The sequence below is a fragment of the Canis aureus genome, chromosome 12 (assembly GCF_053574225.1).
Source record: "Canis aureus isolate CA01 chromosome 12, VMU_Caureus_v.1.0, whole genome shotgun sequence".
Taxonomy (NCBI): Eukaryota; Metazoa; Chordata; class Mammalia; order Carnivora; family Canidae; genus Canis; species Canis aureus.
The window spans coordinates 14,892,353-14,914,517 of NC_135622.1; the positions used below are offsets into that span (position 1 = coordinate 14,892,353).

General features: G+C 40.3%; 1 protein-coding gene across 12 annotated transcripts in view; it reads right to left on the reverse strand.

Annotated features, from left to right (window-relative positions):
- Positions 1 to 22,165, reverse strand: part of SFXN5 (sideroflexin 5) — a 122,683-nt gene that overhangs the window by 63,918 nt on the left and 36,600 nt on the right. For all 12 annotated transcript variants that reach the window (XM_077842900.1, XM_077842893.1, XM_077842898.1 and 9 more), the window contains 3 exons: positions 19,629 to 19,655; positions 19,149 to 19,203; positions 17,132 to 17,157 (listed from right to left, as the gene is read on the reverse strand). In XM_077842900.1, coding sequence (XP_077699026.1) covers positions 17,132 to 17,157; positions 19,149 to 19,203; positions 19,629 to 19,655 — 108 coding nt within the window. The remainder of the gene's footprint in view (positions 1 to 17,131; positions 17,158 to 19,148; positions 19,204 to 19,628; positions 19,656 to 22,165) is intronic.

Genomic DNA, 22,165 nt, shown 5'->3' on the forward strand with positions numbered 1-22,165 from the left:
GAGGGATGTTTGTTCCAGGCTGGGAGAGAATTGGTCTTCAGGGGACATTTGCAGTATCTGCTTCAGCAGTAAACACCTAGACAACACAAGAGTAGACAGCCTCCAACTTCCCAACAGGGCTGTAGTGACCCTGAAATAACTGACTTGTCTTGAGTAGGAAGAAGAGAGAAGAAATGATGAAGTGTCATCAATAACACCTTGTGAACCAGAGACAGTGCTGGTATCCCTTGGGTTAGCTAATTCATCCCAGTTAATGGCAGCTATTAATTGTAGAAGGGTCCAATTGGCCTCGTGTGGGGAAATGAGCCCCAAATTCAACTTTTCTGGTTTGGTAAAGAGATGATATTGCTAAGTGATGTATCTTTCCTTTTCAAGTGTTGATAGAATATTTATTAAAATTATTATGGTATATTCTTGTTTGCCTACATACTAACCATTCGTTTCTTTCTTAGTAACAGAATCCCCATAATTGGGGGATTCTACATGAAATGTAAACAGAACTGTGTTGTGAGACTTTGAAGAAGTCTCCTTAAAGGGAACTGACTCAGGGACACTTGGATGGCTCAGCGATTTGGTGCCTGCCTTTGGCTCAGGGCATGATCCTGGAGACCTGGGATTGAGTCCCACATCAGGCTTCCTGCACGGAGCCTGCTTCTCCCTCTGCCTGTGTCTCTGCCTCTCTCTGTATATCTCTCATGAATAAATTTAAAAAATCTTATTAAAAAAAAAAGGGAACTGATGCAGTTGGGAAGTATATCCTTTTACTCCTCTCATCTTTCTCCTCCCTGTAATGTAGATGTGATGGCTGGAAATCTGACAATTACATCGGGTTATGAAGTGATTTTGATGACAGAAACCAGCACTGAAAATGGTGTAGAAAAATGGAAGTCTGGCTTCCTGGTAGCATTATAGGGATCTGCCTACCTGCAAACTTCTTTGATGTGGGAAAGTAATAAACTATTTTCTGTAAGGGACTTTTATTTTGAACTGTTTAACATGCAGATGGTCCTAATCCTAAGTGGTCTAATCGTATAGTATGCTACAAAGACAACCATAATACATCTTAAATGGCAGAACTGTAGAGGTCATTCTCTCTGAAAATACAACAAAGTGGAAAATAATGACAAAAGAATACATTTTTAAAAGGCCAATCACTTGTGTTTTAAAATATGTTCTTCTGGGGGCACATGGATGGCTCAGTCAGTTAAGCGTCTGACTCTTGATTTTGGCTCAGGTCATGATCTCAGGGTCATGAGATCAAGCCCCATGTCAGGTTCTGTGTTCAGCATGGAGTCTGATTGAGATTCTCTTTCTCTCCCTCTTCCCCTTCCCTGACCCACTCTCTTTAAATAAATAAATATTTAAATAAAATATTTAAATAAATAAAATCTTCAAAAAACTAAAACAAAATAAAATGTGTTCTTCTGACTAATTGATTAAAGATGACTCAAAACTAATTCCAAACTCATTTATAAAATAAAAATATAGATCACTATATATGATTACATATTAGATACAGCCAGGCATTAGATATACTCAGAAGCAAATTCACAGCCCTAAGCCCTTTTATTACAAAGAAAGAATAAATAAAGTATTCAAGGTAAAAAATAAAAAACAACAAACAAACAAAAACACCATAAACACACCAAAGAAAAGAGGAAAAAAGGGTATTATAAAACAAAAGTAGAAATGAATAAATTAGAAAATAAAAACAGAAGAATTGATAAATACATCCAAGAGCTTATTCCTGGATACAACTCTCATAAATCTGCTTATTTTAACAAAGGGTTGGAGGTGAAAAGGGGGGATGGGACTCAAAATCAATCCAAGGAAAGATAATTTTATATATATATATATATATATATATATATATATATATATATACACACACATATATGAGATTATATTATTAATTATATTATATATAAGATTATATATATAAAAAATTTTATTTCTTTATTTTAGAGAGAAAGAGAGAGAGCATGAGGAAGGAGGAGCAGAGGGAGAGGGAGAGAGAGAATCTGAAGCAGACTCCAAGCTGAGCTTGGAGCCCGATGCAGGGCTTGAACCCAGGATCCTGAAATCATGACCCAACCTGAAATCAAGAGTCAAACACACAACTGACCGAGCCACCCAAGAGTCCCGAGAAGACCATTATATTTAAAAACATCAATATTTAAAACTGTCCACAACAAAGACACCAAAGAGTGAAGGGGAAATAGCTTGGAGAAGAGATTTGCAATGTATGTAATTTAAAGAATTAGTATCCAAATATAAAAAGAACGCTTACAAATCAATTAGGAAAATACAGCCAATGGAAGCATAGACAAGATGTGAACAAGTAATTCACAGAAAAGGAAATATAAATGGTAAATGAATAGATGAAAAGAAGCACAATCTTCTTGGTATTCAGGAAAATAAAAATTAAAACCATAGTAAGATGCGACCCTTCTTCCATCAGGTTAGTGCACAAGAAAAATCTAAAAATATGAATACCAATGTTACTAAGATGTAGTGAAATATAGCCTTCCTGAAAGGAAATTTGGCAATAGCTCTCAAAAATGTAAATGGGCATAGCCATTCACACAGCAAATTCACTTTCTAAAATGGGTTTCTGAGAAGTCTTCATAGTTGTACAAAAAGAACTTCACAAGGATTTTTCACAGCACTGTTATTTCTAATACCAAATCATCAGAAACAATCGAAATCCATGGCTAGTGGGGAGAATACTACTCAGCAGGAAGAAACAAATGAATGAAGCACATCTTTATGTAGGCACACTGCTAAGTGTAATAAGCTAATTGTATATAAATAAATATACTGTTATATTTTTAATGGAAAAATTACAAAACAGAAAAGAATGTTTAAATGGTTCACATGTATGCAAATGCCTAGAAAAAAACTGAAATTTCACACCAAAGTTCTTACAGAGGTTACTTCTGGGAGCAGATTTGGGGTTGAGCCTTGTCAGGGGAATTTCTACTTTTTTTGTATTGTTTCAATTCTGAGCTGAGAGAACATATTTATGTATTACTTGTATAACTTTTAAAATATTCTTTAAAAAAGTCTTGGTGGTATTTTTGAATTCCAAAGAACATATTCATGTATTACTTGTATAATTTTATAAAATATACAGAGAAGTTTTTTTTAATCCTGAGGATATTTCTGAACTCCAAAAGACAAAGAGAAAAAAAAAATACCAAAGGATCCCAAAAGGAGTGGTGGAGGTTTACCTACAAAGGAAAAGAGAATCAAGCCAACCATTGTTCATGTATGAGAGAGAAAAAAAGACATTTCCAGATATGCAAGGACTCAAAAAGTATATTGCCCACACACTCTGAATATTATTCAAAGAAGTGCACCAGCCAAACATAGAATACACACACACACACACACACACACACACACAGCCTAAATAATTTTGAATTTCATACAGGTGTTCATTAAGCGAGGATTCAAAAACCTGATGAGATTTTGGATTATTTCTACAATCTTGGCAGGTGTATATGGGTAAAATGGTAGAGAGAAGAGTAAATGGTATGTTAAAATTATCTTCCTGGGGCACCTGGGTGGCTCAGTCTGTTAAGTGTCTGGCTCAGGTCATGATCTCATGAGTTATGGGATTAGATTCCAAGTTGTGGGGATCCCTGGGTGGCGCAGCGGTTTAGCGCCTGCCTTTGGCCCAGGGCGCGATCTTGGAGACCCAGGATCAAATCCCACGTCGGGCTCCTGGTGCATGGAGCCTGCTTCTCCCTCTGCCTGTGTCTCTGCCTCTCTCTCTCTCACTGTGTGCCTATCATAAATAAATAAAAATTAAAAAAAAAAAAAGATTCCAAGTTGTGCTCCACACTGAGGGAGTCTGCTTGAAGATTCTCTCCCTCTGCTCCTCCCCCGATTCATGCATGTGCACACACTCTCTCTCTCAAATAAATAAATAAATCTTTTAAAAGAAAAGATTCTTCCTATGTATGAAGGGTTAAGAAGGTCATATTTATTATTCAATTATTGATATTGACAGGGTAAATATAATGGAACCATATGTAATATATGACAGATGAATAGTAATTAGAGAAAAGTAGAATGCTTCCCCTTCCAAACTACTTAAGAAGCCAAAGGATCATTAGAAAGATCACTCCAGCACAAATCAGGAAAAGAAGTGGAAATAGTAGCAAAGCTTGATAAACAAACCAACAAACTGCTTAATGGCAGGGATAAGTGGTCACAATAACCAGTGGCAGAACAAATATGAGTGGGTTGCATTTATCATTAAAATTAAAGACATGTTTCTCATACTGGGTGGAGAAGTAAAATTCAGCTATAGTTTGTCAAGAGACATATAATACAAAATGACACAGAAATTAAATGTCACTCATACAAAGGTGTAGGCAATGATTTACAAGGCAAATAAACCAAACAGGAATAGAAATACTGATATGAGATGAAGTAGAATTCAAGACAGTATTCACTGAAACAGGGATACTTTGTGCATGTGTGAGTGAGAGAGAGAGAGAGAGAGAGACAAGGGAAGAGAAAGAGAGATGCTACCGTTTGTCACCATGCAACATCACTACAATACCATTGATTATATTCCCTATGCTGTACTTTTCTTCCCTGTGACTTACTCATTCCATAGCTAGAAGCCTGCATCTCCCACTCTCCTTCACCCATTTTGCCCATCCCCTCACCCCCTCTCCTCTGGCTAACAATCAGTTTGTTCTCTCTATGTATAGGTCTGCTTCTGCTTTTTGGTTATTCATTTGTTATTCATTTGTTGTTCATTTGTTATTCATTTGTTATTCATTTGTTGTTCATTGTTATTCATTTGTTATTGTTTTGTTTTGTTTAGATTCCACATATAAGTGAAATCATATGGTAGTTATCTTTCTCTATCTGACTTATTTCACTTATTTCACTTAATACTTTCTAGGTCCATCCATGTAGTCACAAATGGAAGATCTCGTGCTTTTTATGGCTGAGTAATGTTCCGTGATATATATATATATATATACCACATCTTCCTTACCCATTCATCTATGGATGGACATTTGAATTGCTTCCATATCTTGGCTACTGCAAATAATGCTGCAATAAACATAGGATCACATACATCTTTTTGAATTAATGTTTTCATTTTCTTTGGATAAACAGACTTACTGGATCATATGGTAATTCTATTTTTAATTTTTTGAGGAAACTGCACTATTTTCCACAGAGGCTGTACCTGTCTACATTCCCGCCAACAATATATGAGGATTCCTTTTTCTCCACATCTCATCAACACTTGTTATTTCATCTTTTTTGATTCTAGCCATTCTGACAGGAGTAAGATGACATCTCATTGTGGATTTGATTTGCATTTCCCTGATGATGAGTAATGTTGAGCATCTTTTCATGTTGTCTTCTTTAGAAAAATGTGTATTCAGGTCCTCTGCCCAATTTTTATTTGGATTATATGGTTTTTGGTGTTGGGTTATATAAGTCCTTTAAATATTTGGATATTAACACCTTATTCGATATATCAATTGCAAATACCTTCCCCCATTTGGTAGGTTGCCTTTTCATTTTATTGGTTTCCTTTGCTGTGCAGAAGCTTTTTATTCTTTTTTAATTTGTTTTTATTGACGTTCGATTTGCCAACATATAGTATAACACCCAGTGCTCATCGTATCAAGTGCCCTCCTCAGTGTCTGTCACCCAGTCACCCCCACCCCCCGCCCTCCTCCCCTTCCATAACCTTTTGTTCGTTTCCCAGAGTTAGGAGTCTCTCATGGATTGTCTCCCTCTCTAATTTTTCCCACTCAGTTCCCCTCCTTTCCCTTATAATCCCTTTCACTATTTCTTATATTCCCTGTATGAGTGAAACCATATGATGATTCTCCTTCTCTGATTGACTTATTTCACTCAGCATAACACCCTCTAGTTCCATCCATGTTGAAGCAAATGGTGGGTATTTGTCTCTTCTAATGGCTGAGTAATATTCTATTGTATATATAGGCCACAGCTTCTTTATCCATTCATCTGTCGAAGGACATCAAGGCTCCTTCCACAGTTTGGCTACTGTGGACATTGCTGCTAGCACATTGGGGTGCAAGTGTCCCAGCTTTTCACTATATCTGTATCTTTGGGGTAAATACCCAGTAGTGCAATTTCTGGATCATAGAGTAGCTCTATTTGTAGCTTTTTTTTGGCCCCCACCCCCATATTTTTAACTTTTTGAAGAACCTCCATGCTGTTTCCAGAGTGGTTGCATCAGTTTGCATTGCCACCAACAGTGCAAGAGGGTTCCCCTTTCTCCACATCCTCTCCAACATTTGTTGTTTTCTGGTCTTGTTAATTTTCACCATTCTCACTGGTGTAAGGTGGTACCTTTTTTTTTAAAAAAAGACTTTATTTATTTATTCATGAGAGACACACACGGAGAGAGAAGCAGAGACACAAGCAGAGGTAGAAGCAGGCTCCATGCAGGGAGCCTGATGTGGGACTTGATCCCAGGACTCCAGGATCATGCCCTGGGCCAAAGGCAGGCGCTAAACCGCTGAGCCACCCAGGGATCCCCAGTGAGGTGGTATCTTATTGTGGTTTTGATTTGTATTTCCCTGATGGCAAGTGATGTGGAGCATTTTCTCATGTGCTTGTTGGCAGTGTGTATGCCTTCTTTGGAGAAATTTCTGCTCATGTCTTCTGCCCATTTCATGATTGCATTTTTTTTCTTGGGTGTTAAGTTTAATAAGTTCTTTATAGATCTTGGATACTAGCCCTTTATCTAATATATCATTTGCAAATATCTTCTCCTATTCTATAGGTTGTCTTTTAGTTTTGTTGACTGTTTCTTTTGCTGTGGAGAAGTTTTTCTTATCTTGTTTAGTCCCAATAATTCAATTTTGCTTTTGTTTCTCTTGCCTTCATAGATGTATCTTGCAAGAAGTTGCTGTGGCCAAGTTCAAAAAGGGTGTTGCCTATGTTCTCCTCTAGGATTTTGATGGATTCTTGTCTCACATTTAGATCTTTCAACCATTTTGAGTTTATCTTTGTGTACGGTGTAAGAGAATGGTCTAGTTTCATTCTTCTGTACGTGGCTCTCCAATTTTCCCAACACCATTTATTGAATAGACTTTTTTTCCAGTGGATATTCTTTCCTGCTTTGTCGAATATTAGTTGACCATAGAGTTGAGGGCCCATTTCTGGGTTCTCTGTTCTGTTCCATTGATCTATGTGTCTGTTTTTGTGCCAGTACCACACTGTCTTGATGATCACAGCTTTGTAGTACAAACTGAAATCTGGCATTGTGATGCCCCCAGCATTGGTTTTCTTTTTCAATATTCCTCTGGCTATTCAGGATCTTTTCTGATTCCATACAAATCTTAAGATTATTTGTTCCAACTCTGTGAAGAAAATCCATGGTATTTTGATAGGGATTGCATTGAATCTGTAAATTGCTCTGGGTAGCATAGACATTTTCACAATATTTATTCTTCCAATCCATGAACATGGAATGTTTTACCATCTCTTTGTGTCTTCCTCAATCTCTTTAAGGGGTGTTGTGTAGTTTTTAGGGTATAGATCCTTTATCTCTTTGGTTAGGTTTATTCCTAGGGACCTTATGGTTTTGGGTGCAATTGTAAATGGGATTGCTTCCCTAATTTCTCTTTTTTCAGTCTCATTGTCAGGGTAGAGAAATGCCACTGATTTCTGGGCATTGATTTTGTATTCTGCCACATTGCCAAATTGCTGTATGAGTTCTAGCAATCTTGGGGTAGAGCCTTGGGTTTTCTATATACAGTGTCATGTCATCTGCGAAGAGGAGAGTTTGACCTCTTCTTAGCCAATTTGAATGCCTTTTATTTCTTTTTGTTGTCTAATTGCTGAGGCTAGGACTTATAGTACTATGATGCATAACAGTGGTGAGAGTGGACATCCCTGTCGTGTTCCTGATCTTACGGGAAAGGCTCTCAGTTTTTCCCCATTGAGAATGATATTTGCTGTGGGCTTTTCATAAATGGTTTTTAAGATACTGAGGAATGTTCCCTCTATCCCTACACTCTGAAGAGTTTTGATCAGGAATGGATGCTGTATTTTGTCAAATGCTTTCTCTGCATCTGTTGAGGATCATAAGGTTCTTGTTTTATCTCCTATTGATGTGATCTATCACATTGATTGTTTTATGAGTATTGAACCATCCTTGCATCCCAGGGATAAATCCCACTTGGTCATGGTGAATAATCTTTTTGATTTACTGTTGGATCCTATTGACTAGTATCTTGGTAAGAATTTTTGCATCCATGTTTATTAGGGATATTGGTCTATAATTCTCCTTTTTGGTGTGGTCTTGGTCTGGTTTTGGAATCAAGGTAATGCTGGCCTCATAAAACAAGTTTGGAAGCCTCCCTTTCTATCCTTTGAAACAGCTTTAGTAGAATACGTATTATATCTTCCCTAAATGTTTGATAAAATTCCACTGGGGAGCCATCTGGCCCTGGACTTTTGTGTCTTGGGAGGTGTTTGATGACTGCTTCAATTTCCTCACTGGTTATTGGCCTGTTCGGGTTTTCTATTTCTTCCAGTTTTGGTAATTTGTGGTTTTCCAGAAATTCATCCATTTCTTCTAGATTGTCTAATTTGTTGGCATATAGCTGCTCATAATACGTTTTTAAAATCATTTGTATTTCCTCGGTATTGGTTATGATCTCTCCTCTTTAATTTGTGATTTTATTAGAGTCTTTTCTCTTTTCTTTTAATAAGGCTGGCTATTTATCTCTTATTAATTCTTTCAAAGAACCAACTCCTGATTTTGTTGATCTGTTCTACAGTTCTTCTAGTCTCTATTTCATTGAGTTCTGCTCGAATCTTTATTATCTCTCTTCTGCTTGGTGTAGGTTTTACTTGCTGTTCTTTCTCCAATTCCTTTAGGTGCAAAGTTAGCTTGTGTATTTGAGTGTTTTCCAATTTTTTGAGGGAGGCTTGTATTGCGATGTATTTGCCCCTTAGAACCCCTTTGCTGTATCCCAAAGATTTTGAATGGTTGTATCTTCATTTTCATTAGTTTCCATGAATCTTTTTAATTCATCTCTAATTTCCTGGTTGACCCATTCATCTTTTAGTAGGATGCTCTTTAACCTCCATGTGTTTGAGTTTCTTCCAAATTTCTTCTTGTGATTGAGTTCTAGTTTCAAAGCACTGTGATCTGAAAATATGCAGGGGACAATCCTAATCTTTTAGTATCGGTTGAGACCTGATTTGTGACCCAGTATGTGGTCTATTCTGGAGAGAGTTCCATGTGCACTTGAGAGGAATGTGTATTCACTTGTGTTCAGATGAAAAGTTCTGTATATATCTATGAAATCTATTTGGTCCAGTGTATCATTTAAGACCCTTGTTTCTTTGGTGATGTTCTGCTTAGAAGATGTCATTGGCTGAAAAATGCCATGTTGACATCTCCTACTATTAGTGTATTATTATCTAAATATCTCTTTACTTTAATTATTAATTGATATACTTGGCAGCTCCCACATTAGGGGCATAAATATTCATGATTGTTAGGTCTTCTTGTATGTTAGACCCTTTAAGTATGATATAGTGTCCCTCTTAATCTCTTACTACAGTCTTTGGTATAAACATTAATTCATCTGATATGAAGATTGCTACCCCAGTTTTCTTTTAAGGACCCTTTGAATGGTGAATGGTTCTCCATCCCTTCGTTTTCAGGCTGAAGGTGCCCTTAGGTCTAAAATGAGTCTCTTGTAGACGGCATATAGATGGGTCTTGCTTTTTTATCCAGTCCAATATGCTGCATCTTTTGATGGGATCATTTAGCCCATTCATGATCAGAGTAACTATTGAAAGATATGAATTTAGTTTCATCATATTACATATACAGTCCCTGTTTTGTGGATTGTTTCTTTGGGTTCCCTCTTTTTTTTACAGGATCCCCCTAATATTTCTTGCAGAGCTGGTTTGGTGGCCACATATTCTTTCAGTTTCTGACTATCTTGGAAGCTCTTTACCTCTCTTTCTATTCTGAATGACAGCCTTGATGGATAAAGTATTCTTGGCTGCATGTTCTTCTCTTTAGTACCCTGTATATATCATGCCAGCCCTTTCTGGCCTGCCAGGTCTCTGTGGAGAGGTCTGCTGTTAATCTGATATTTCTCCCCATATACGTTAAGAATCTCTTCTCTCTTGCTGCTTTAAAAACTTTATCTTTATATTTGAAATTTGCAAGTTTCACTATTCAATGTTGAGGTGTTGGACGGTTTTTATTGATTTTTTTAAAGATTTCATTTATTTATTCATGAGAAACAGAGAAAAAGAGAGAGAGAAAGAGAGAGGCAGGGACACAGGCAGAGGGGGAAGCAGGCTCCATGCAGGAAGCCTGATGTGGGACTCGACCCCGGGTCTCCGGGATCACGCCCTGAGCCGAAGGCAGATGCTCAACCTCTGAGTCACACAGGCGTTCCTTAATTGATTTTTTTTTGGGGGGGGGGGTCCTCTCTATCTCTTGGATCTAAATGCCCGTTTCCTTCCCCAGGTTAGGGAGGTTCTCAGCTATGATTTGTTCTAATATACTTTGTGGTTCTCTCTCTCTCAGCCTCTTCTGGAATCCCAATTAGACATATATTCCTCCTTCTCAAGCTATCATTTATTTCCCTAAACCTTTCCTCATGGCGTCTTAATTGTTTTTCTCTTTTTTCCTCAGCTTCCTTCCTTACCATAAATTTGTCTTCTATGTCACTCACTCTCTCTTCCACCTCATTAACCCTAGCAGTTAGAACATCCAGTTTGGATCGCATCTCATTTAATCTATTTTTAATTTCGGCCTGATTATATCTGAATTCCACAGTAACAAAGTCTCTAGAATCCTTTATGCTTTTTTTTTTCCAGAGCCACCAGTAGCTTTATAATTGTACTTCTGAATTGAATTTCTGACATCGTATTGAAATCCAAATCTGTAACTCTGTGACAGAGAGTACTGTTTCTGGTTCTTTCTTTTGTGGTGAATTCTTCCTTCAAGTCATTTTGTCCAGTGCAGAGTGGCTATACGAGCAGGCTGAGTCAAAAATATCAACCATGACCTAGTTAAAATATACCTTAGATGATTCCAAAGAGGTCAGAGTCCAGAAAATGAAGGAGAAAAAAACAGAACAAAATAAAACGAAAGGACCACTAAAGTGAAAAAAAAAATTAAAACAAAGTAGTAAAAATTAAAAAACCAAAGAAGAAAAAGAATTTTTAAAGGAAAGAAAAAAGTAAAGAAAAGAAAAAGAGGGGGAAAGAAGAGGGGGATGGTGGTGGTGAGGAAGTGGTAGTGGAGAGAGAATGTAGTCTACCTAAGGGGTCCTAGAGGGTGATCCTCTTGGTTCTGAGTCTATTTTGTTCTGTATATTAGATAATACTCAATCCCAAATTTATATTAACCAGAAATACTTATAGAAAGCTCCAACATTGACCACCATAAGATAAACAAGATAAAAGAGAGGGGCAGAATGGGAAGGAAGAGAGAATACAATCTCACAGAATGAAACAACACAGTGTTCCACTTGGTTCTTGGGGTATGTTGGTCATGTTTTAGAAGGTATTAACTTCCGCCATTGTAGAACAAAACGAGACAGAGAAAACAAAAAACAAAAGCCTATATCTCATATATCTACCAAAATTAAATTGAATATGTTGAAGGGAATCCGGAAGTGAAAAATATATCTAAGACTTGTAATTGTAGAAATATGAAAGTCAAAAAGGAAAAAACTTAAAATGGAGAGCTGGTAAAATATTGTAGTTAAAGTAGGAAAAAAGAAAAAATATTGGAAATTTTTAGTCTGCTATAAAAATGGGTCGAAATAGAAAAAGAAAAAAAAAGGACCCTCTAGTTCTATATACTATTTTCCTTCAGTCCTGGAGCTTTCCAGTGCTATTTGGTCAAGAACTTGCTCTTCCCCTGTTCTTCCAGCTGATCTTCTGGGAGAGGGGCTGCTGTGCTTATTCTTAAGTGTGTGTACCTGGGGGAGATGCCCGCCCCCTGCCGGGTGCCAGGCTCAGTGGGAGCTGTTTACCCCATGAGGCCTCTGTTCCCTGGTGGCCCCACCTCTCCCAGGCACAAAGTGGAACAAGGAGGAAAAACAACACTGACGTTGACCAGGTCTCCAGCCCTGGAGTCAGCTCCCTGCAGTAACTACCTCAGTCTCCCAGTCTGCACTGGCCTAGATGCTCCTGTGCCGGTGTGGGTGCACTGATCTGTACAGCTTGGGGGCGCCCAGCGGCAGGAGAGTCCTCGATGTCCTGTGCCCACCACACCTGTCCTGGGGGAAACGCAGGATCGTGGGCTGTGTCCACCCGGCGCCCTGGGATCCGGGGCCTGCACTGCTGGAATTGTGCTCCTGGGGCCGCCTCTCCCGAAGGGAACCGGGCTTAGCCACCTCCGTCCGGAGCTGCCCGCCTAACCGACTGGCTTCTCCCAAATTCCCCAGGGGCTGTGGGGCCCTTTACCGAGATTGGTCGGGGTTTGCGGTGTGCTTTCCCCCCCAGCGCCCCTCCTCTTACAGTGACTCTGGGAAACTGGAGGCATCACTACCCCTCCTGGGATTTTTGTCCGATTTCCTTGCTAAGCACTTTTCTGTCTGGGAAAAATCCTGCCCAGATTTTTAACCTTCCCGCCTCACTGGGGCTGGGCTTTCCTGCCCCGGAGGGTCTCACAGCTCTGCTTTAGCCCAGCCACTCGCGGTGCTCCTCCCCCACTTTATTCTTTTTTCTTTTTTCACCTTTCTACCTTGATAGAAGTGAAAACTCTTCTCTGTAGCATTCCAGCTGTTCTGTCTTTATATCTCAGGTCAAATTCATAGGTGTTCAGGATGTTTTGAAAGTTATCTAGGTAAGTTTATGGGGCCAGGTGAGTTGAGGACTTTTTATTCTGATGTAATCCCTAGAGTTTATTTTTGCTTTTGTTTCCCTTGTCTTAGGAGACATACCTAGAAAAATGTTGCTACAGTATCTTATAGTTTTAAGTGCTACTGTAAAGGTTATCTTTTTTTAATATCATATTTTTGGATGTTTTTTGTAGGTTCATGGGCCTCCAACAATTTTTAATATAGTGTTCTTACATTTAGACATCTTTTAAAAGTAATAGTTCTAATAGTTTGACTATCCTCATGAATGATTTTGTTTTTTACTTTCCAATCCTATTATTACTTATTTATTTTTTCATATCTTAGTGTACTTGCTAGTCTTCTAGGGAAATGCTGCATATCAAGTATTTGTACCCTGTTCCAGACATTGAGGATTTACCTTTATCTGTTTCATCTTTGAGAATGATGCTTGTTTTGGGGTTGGGATTTTATTTTTTTTAATAGACCTCTATAAGTTAATAAAGTTCCCTTCTGAATCTAATCTGCCTTTTAAAAAAAATCATAAATGTAGTTATATTTCATTTAATCAAATGATTTTTCTAAATCTACCAAGATTATCACATTTCTCCTCTCAATTTGTTAGTGTGGTGAACTATATTTCTTTTTAAAGATTTTTATTTATTTATTTGACAGGATGGGAGAGAGAGAAAGCAAGCACAAGCAGGGGGAGTGGCAGAGGGAGAGGGAGAAGCAGGCTCCCCACTGAGTAGGGAGCCCGACATGGGGGTCATGGGGGTCGACCTTAGGATTCCAGGATCATGACCTGAGGCCAAGGCAGATGCTTAAATGACTGAGCCACCCAAGCGCCCTGTGATTAACTATATTAATACATTCTCTAATGTTACCATTCTTGGTAAAGATTATTTGGTGATGACGTGTTTTAATGCATTGCTGGGTTCAATTTGTTATTTCACTTAGACTACTATGTGTAATTTCATAAGTGATATTTGCCTTTAATTTTTTCTTTCTTCCATTTACTTCTTTGGTATTTGTCTCAAAGTACCTCATGAATGAATTGGGGAATATTTCCCTTTTTTACTCTCTTTTAGGAGTTTAACAAAAATTGAATTTGGCTATTCTTTTGAGAGTAGTCACCTTGAAGATAGTGCGAGTCTACTGGTGATGTTTTATTAGTTCTTTGGTGCATGTATTTTAAACAACTTATTTAATTTCTCTCTATTCATAGTCTATTCAAATTCTATATTTTCTCTTGGTGATCTTTGGGAAGCTATACTCTCTCAGAAAGGTGTCCTGTTCTTTCAGATCTTCAAATTTATTACCCCAGATCGTTCAACGTATTCTGATCTTTTAAACTTCTATTGTATCTATAGTTATTGTACTTTTTTAAAAAAATATTTTATTTATTTATTCATGAGAGACACACAGAGAGAGAGAGAGAGAGAGAGGCAGAGACACAGGCAGAGGGAGAAGCAGGCTCCACGCAGGGAGCCCGAGGTGGGACTCAATCCCGGGTCCCCAGGATCCGGCCCTGGGCTGTAGGTGGCGCTAAACCGCTGAGCCACGCGCGCTGCCCTATTGTACTTTTTATTCCTAATATTATTTGCATCTTCTCTCTTTTTTCATTCTCAGTGTTTCCAGAAATGTCTATTTAATTAGTCCTTTCATAGAAGTTAGAAATTTACCCTCACAAAACATCTCTAACAGTATCAACACAACATGTACAGGATTACCCACTCTGACATTATTCATAATGGCAAAACAGTGGAAACAGTCCAAATGTCCACATGCAGGAAATGAGCTGAGTAAATTATGGTACTTCCATATAGTAGACTACTATATAGTTATTAAAAAAAAAACTGAGGAAGATCTCTATAACTGATAGGCCATGATTTCCAGAATATGTCATTAAATGGAAAAAAGATTGTGCAAAGAGTATATGTAGAATGTGACCTTTTGTATAAGGAAAAAGGAGATATATGTTTGTATCTGCTTACTTTTACAAAGAGAAATAGGAAGGATAAAAATGTTGGCCTACAGAGGATGGATGGGCTGGAGATAGAAGGGATAAGGAGGGGAATGGAACTTTTTAATGCTTTTTTATATAGCTTTAACTTTTGAGTGATGTTGATATTTTATATACTTCAAAAAAACCAAATCAATAAGAATAGGGAAACTGAATGCCAACAACATAAATAAACCTAACTATATATCAAACAAATAACATAACCACACAGAAGAAACACATTAATTCAAATAACTTTTGAAAACAATTCTGTGAATACTCTCGGCAGGATATATTCTAAGAACAAAAAGAACTTCAAAGAAATCTTGAGTTTCACTTAATACACTTTTGGGGAGTAGTGTTGATGTAGCGATTCTGAAATTCTTTCATTTGTGTGTAAGATTTGGTAAGCGAGTACATATATGGTTCTTGGATTCTCATTTGGGAAAGAGGGAGATATAAATATGGAATAGGAAGAGGGCAAGACCTCTGAGATGCTGGATTGGTATATTGGCATGAACTCATCATTCTGAAGCTCCATCTCCTAGCTCTGAATGCTAAGAGGGCCTAGAAACAATGACATTCCAGCAATGGTGAGCACACCTCAAATTCAGATCTTGGTATCCAAATGCCATTCCCCTCTGAAAGGAATGAGAGCTCTTTGAAGAAATGCATGATTGTAGGACTGGGGCACAGAAAGTACAAGATGAGTCTGGAATATCCATATATTGTGCCAAAAAAGTACTGAAGTACTCAAAGGAGAAGAAGGGCATGTCAAATGGATAAAGAAACTGCTTTAGAGTTTTCCTACTTGTCACATTTAGGCACAATTTTTATATCAAAATGAATAAAAACAGAAGTAAATCATTACCAACCGACTATGCAAAATGTACTGACCATACTGATAATTTTAAAAACATTAAAGGGAGAGGGAGAAGGAAAAAAATCTTGTTTACAGGAGGGGGCCCGCAAATAAATATAGAAGGAAGGATATCTATGAAATATAGAGGAAACTTCAAGACTAGGTAATGACTCTGCTCCCAATCAGATTTTCACTCATGGTTTTAGTATCTGTTGGTCATTCTTTTCCTTTCTTTTCTTTTCTTTTCTTTCTTTTTTTTACAGTTTTAGGCTAAAATGAAGAAAGCAACTATAAACATTTGCGTACAGATTTCATGTAGACATACGTATTCATTCCTCTTGAAGTAAATCCCTAAAAGTACAGTGGCTGGCCCACATCGTATATGAGCATATGTTTCCCCTTACAAGAGACCGCATACCATTTCACACACACCCCTGCCCCAGTCCTGATCCAGGTTCTAGGATCACATGCTGCATTCCATTGTTCACTCTTTAGCCCTGTAGTATAATCCAGGAGAGATGAGGGAAAATATCCCCTAAAAGATTTCTACATTCACGTTCAAAGCAGCACTGTGTTGTGAACTCCAAACTGGAACTGGCCCAATGTTCACCAAAAACAGGATGGATAAATAAATTTTGATATAGTTATAACAATGGGGATGTGAGGCAGTCAGCAATGAAAAAAGAACAAATTAATACTATGTACAACAATGTGCATGAGTCTCACACACAATTTTGAGTGAAAGAAGCCAGACTAAAAAAAGGACATTCTGATGATTCCATTTATATAAAATTCAGTGATAGGCAAAACTGGAACGTAGTGAGGGAAAGTCAGAAAAGTGATTCCCTGTGGCACTGAGGAATCCAGGAGAGGTTCCTGAGATGCTGCTAATGCTCTAAATCTAATTGAGTGTTTGGATGTGCTTGCTTTCTGAAAACTTACCAAGCTGTACATGCATGATGAATGCACCTTTCTGTACATTAGTTTTGCTCTTATACATATTTTTTAAAAAAGCAAATATAACCCTGATTCCAAAACTAAGCAAAAAGAATACTAAATCCTTTCTAATTTTAGACTTTAGGTTTTAAAAGGTGTGCTTATTTTCTGACTCCCTAAGCTTTTTGGGGAAACTTCCCTGTAACTAGCATGTCTTAGTGACAATACTTGGGATGGGAGTGTGCAGGGACACACGTACTTCGAGGCCCCGTGCTGGGTGCACATTGCCATGCCTTTATGAAAAGAAATTTGACAATACACATCAAGAGAATTAAAAAGACTTATTGTCCACTTTATCTGATAATTCCGCTCCAGGGTTGTATCTTAAATCAACATCTCAAATATTTATGAATAGTGATATAAAGTCATACATTAAACATTTTTTTGGAAAAGAAAACACTTTGAGGTAATACTTACAATTGGCGTTCCAAAAGGAATATAACCTGAGAAAGGAGAGAAAAGGGTCAGGTCTTACAGTCCCACCCCATTCCACCCCATCCACCTCTCAAAGGATAGACACCAGAAGAGACTTCTGGGTTTGCCTTTCAATGGCCCAGTGAGAGAGCTCCGGTCAGCAAGGCAGGAGGCCCCTCCAGGCTCCAGATCTTCTCCTGGCTCAGCCCTCCCCAGGATAGAGGGCTCCCCTGTGTCCCCCAGCTGCTCTTTCTCTGTCCCCTATAGCCAGACATTTCTTACCCTCCCCAAAACTCAGAGGCTGGTTGCTAAGGGCAGGGCTGCCCATTGTTGGGAGGGCCACCATGCTACACTTGATTACTACACCATGCTACACTTCGTCCCATGATTTTCCCCATGAGGTACAATGTCCCCTGCCCACACTCACTACACACAATACATTTTCTTCAAAGGCCCTGGAATGTCCTCCTCCTCTCATCTTGCCTTTCTAGCACACATCCTTACTTCCCCAGCATCATGACCAGTTCTGGGAAGGGAACTCCCCACACACTTGAGATGTGTAACTCTATGTGCCAGAGGTACTCTTTGACTTTCTCATACCGTGCTAGACGTCATCAGTAGGGTGGAAGAGAGCTGATGTGAAACGCAGCCAGGCCCCAGGGCACCACTGCCTCACTGCTCACTCCCCTGGACTACGGGAGGCTCTGCCCATTGTCCCCACCCTGCAGTCAGCAGGCAGCCTGACCTCTCACTCGGGGCCATCAGTCAGCTGGATGTGGGACAGCAGAGAACCATGCTTATCTGGGTTATCCAAAGCAAAGTTTCCTGAGTGTGGTAATTACGCATGCACAGGAGCTGTCTGTCACTCCCCTACCCACATTCCTCTGGAGACAGATCCAAGGTTTGTCTGGAGAACTACAAGAGAATCTAGGCTCCAGGTGAGAGCCTGCTGTGGCCCTGTGTAGGGGCTAGGGCCTGCAGCCATGGCTACAGGATGCTCAAGCCTTGGCAGCCTGGGGCTCCTCACAGCAAAGCAAGGAGGATCATTGGGCTCTCACTGCCTCCATTAGCACAGTGAGGTCATGTGGTTGTTCTCTCACTCATGTGAGGTCAGGCTTTCTGGGGCTAGGGATCCTGACTGACCCAGCTGAGAACACCCCCTGACAGAGACCCATTCTCCAGTCACCTGAGGACTTCCAAGGCAGTGGCCAGCAGTCCTCCACCCAGCCTGCAAAAGTGTCCAGTCCACTGAGAAATGGCATGGAGGAGGCATCAGCTCTCTGGTGTGAGCCTGACTCTGGACAAGACCTGTAGCCTCTCAGAACTACAGGTAGGGCAAACATGCGAACCCCAGGCCCCATGTGAGCAAACACTTTCCAGGCTACTAAGCTCATGCTTACAGAGCTATCCCTCTAGTGACCACAGAGCAGGGACTTCCTAAGGGCAGGCACTTCCTGGAGGCAGGGATCTCATGCCCACTCTCCCACCCCATCCCTTCTGCCACTGGTCTCCAGAAAATGGGAATCTGTCTTCCCTGTGTGTCACAGTAGCACAAATGCAGTGCATGCATTCTGGAGTACAGGTGAACCTGGGGATTGAGTGCCTCCAAGGGAGCATGGTTTGGAAGGAAAGAGTGCAGTGTGCACAGGTAGGTAAGAGAGGAGTGACTCACAGCATGCAGGGCTTGCCCGAATTTGGTGTCACCCCTGAGGCTGCCACTAAGTGAGTAGCGTATAACCTGGGAGGAGTTCCAGATTCACCTGTGGAGGCCTTCACTCCACCCCAACTGCTCAGGCAGAAAAGGCAGATGGGGATTTTTTTTTGTAAAACCCCATAGGTGATCCTGAAGCCTGGCCAGAGACTTATACAGTCGAGCCAAGGTGAACACGCAGGTACAAATGTGGCCATGCGTGTAACGGGTTCGGCCCTTCCTCAAGTTGGTGCACCTGGATGCTCCTGGAGCTGTGACCATGGTAAGCCCCTGAGGCTGGGCAGAAACAGGAGGGTCCCAGGAACTTACCCGACATTCTAAAGGGCATGAAGATCTTCTCATTGGTATCTGGGTGTAGAATAGCCTGGCAAGAGCAGGGAACAGAGCACAGGGTGACTGTGGGAAGGGGAGGGAGCGGGCAGGGGGAAGGCAGAGGGAGGAAGGAGGAAAAGAGCTCCCGCAGAAGGACTGACCCAGTCAGTCCTGTCCCATCATTCAACGCAAGAGAAAACCAAACACGTGCCACAAATAGGCTTTTCCTGACTAACCCTCAAAGCTGAGTGCAGGGTAGTGGGACTGTGTCTACCTGGCAAGTCCTCTGTCCCCATGCCTGATATTTAGTAGGCCCATAAGAAGGATTTGTAGAAGGACCCCACAGGGAAGGTGCTCAGGGGCCCAGGAAAAGGCAAGGGGCCTGAGCTCTGGCACTCAGCACAGCCACAAATCCCCAGGACAGGGCAGGGCAAGGTCCACAGAGGAGGGGAGGAAACGAATCCAAAACTGAATTACCTGCTTGATTTTCTGTGCACTCCAGAGCTGCAAAGAAGGAAGGGTGGGAGAGAGAGGAGAAAAAAAGGAAAAGAAAGGACAAAAGTTAAAGGCATATATCAGTTGAAGGTCTCATAAGCCACATCTTTTTTTTTTTTTTTTAAAGCCACATCTTTTAACTAAGAGATCCAGCTCCAAAGGGTACAGAGGCTCAGGCTGTTCTGGCATCCCCAGGTCTGGCAGCTTCCCCGGGGCTCCAACATCAGGGATCCCAGGACAGCAGAACCAGGGGATCTCGTGTAGATCATTTAAACCAAGGGTTCTCTACTCTGGCTTGCTCTAAAGTTACTTGAAAAATTCTTCCAGCAATTCTCTAGTTGATTCTAAGGTGTAGCCAGGCATGAAGCCCTGATTTCAATGGAGATACTTCAATGGTCTCCCACTGAAGAAGGCAGCATAGCCTGATTTTTCAAAGCTGGACAGGCTGTCTGGATTCCTGGCTTTGCCACTTCTTCCTTGGAACCTCCATTTCCTTATCTGTAAAATGTGGATAACAGCCGTGCTTCCAACATTGTGGAAGATGTATAGATAAGTGCCCTGAGGCAGCACTGGGCACCAACCCCTGCTGACTGCTGAGGGTATATTATCCCTCTTGTTGTAGTTGTTATAAAAAGGTTGTAAGGAGGAGAGAGTTACTTTCTTATTTTTTCTTTTTAAAAGATTTTATTTATTTATTCATGAGAGACACAGAGAGGCAAAGACATAGGCAGAGAGAGAAGCAGGCTCCCTGTGGGGAGCCCAATGCAGGACTCTATCCCAAGACCTCAGGATCACACCCTGAGCCAAAGGCAGGTGCTCAACCACTGAGCCACCCAGGCTTCCTGAAAGTTACTTTCAAATGAACAGTGAGGTTGTCTCTCCAGCACAGTATGGGAGACAGGCTGGACAGATGGAACCATCAACAATTCCTTCAAATGATATAAATACTGCATTTCATCGATTCTAAGGTACACTATCATGTACCGCCGAGAAGAAAAAATATAACATAATCCCAAGACCTCCATCCATTAAAAGAGTCACCCCATTTGAGAGATGTTAAAACACAGATAAACTTTTTGGAATCAAGAAAACGTAGTAAATAAAAATGTACATGTGGGCACTTTTAAAGGAGCAAGAAAGTATGAGGTGAGAGGGAGGAGGTAGCCGGCAATTGATGTTAGTTTTACAATAGAATGGTTCAGTTATGCTTTGTTTATATGGCAATGTTGTCATCTGGAATATAAATTAAGCTGCAGAAGGCCACTGGATACCAGACACAGAAGCATAAGATTGATGTTCAAAAGTTTATGCATTTTACTCACAACAGGGTCCCTCCAGTCTTAATTCACAGCTTAATTACCTTTATTTTAGATACATTTCATCTTTTTAAGATTTTAATTATTTATTCATGAGACACACAGAGAAAGAGGCAGAGACACAGGCAGAGGGAGAAGCAGGCTTCATGCAGGGAGCCTAATGTGGGACTCAATCCCGGGACTCCAGGATCACAACCTGTGCCAAAGGCGGATGCTCAACCATTGAGCGTTTCAGGTATCCCTAGATATATGTCAAACATGTTTGATTGTTTGCGATTCCAGACCCACAAAGATTAGAAGTGGTCAATTTTTAAGAAATAATAACTATGGAAAAAGGGGACTGAAGAGAGAAAAATCAATTGCAGAATCATTGTTGGCCAAAGAAGGTAAGTCAGAGCATAATGGCAAAGAGGTAAAACAAAAGGATAAAAGGCCGATCTGCCTTTGCTCAGAAAATGCCTTCATGCACTGTACCTCCAGTCCTAGCACCATGTTTGGTGTGACCCCAGGCCCTGTGCACAGACTTCTGACACCCTATACTTCCCACCTGGGATCAGAATCTTCCATTTCCAGGTCCAGCTCCTTGTCTTGTCTTCCAAGGCTGTCACCTGGCATCTCCCACAGTGCTGGGCACACAGAAAATCTAAAGCTATTCTAAAATTAAAATTTTATTTAAAAAAATTAAAGATATCTCCATACAATTCAGGAAGGATGGAAGGAAGGAAGGAAGGAAGGAAGGAAGGAAGGAAGGAAGGATTGATTTAACTAATTCTCCATGATTCTGATGAACAGCCTGAGTGGAAAACACTGGTCTAAGACATCAAAGAACAGTATAAAGAACAGGTATTAGAACCAGGCAGGCCTGTGTTTAAATCACTTACTAGATGTGTGGCACTGGGCAAATTACTCTGCCTGTGTGCCTCAGTTTCTCCATCAGTGACATGGATTGTTGTAAGAGTAGGGCAGAACCATGCTGGGGCTCCTCGGCAGTTTGCATTTCCCTTTGGGCAAATAGTGAAGACTGTATTTCCAGCCTTCCTCATAGTCAGGTAGGCTCATGTGATGGGGTGCTGGCTAATGGACTGTGGGCTCCTGCAGAGGATCCAGTAGAGGCTGGCAAGGCAGCGAAGCTACGAGGTGAAGGAGCCCAGGCCCTGAACAACGGCATGTGCTCAGTTCCTGAGCAGGGCTGGACTCTGACAT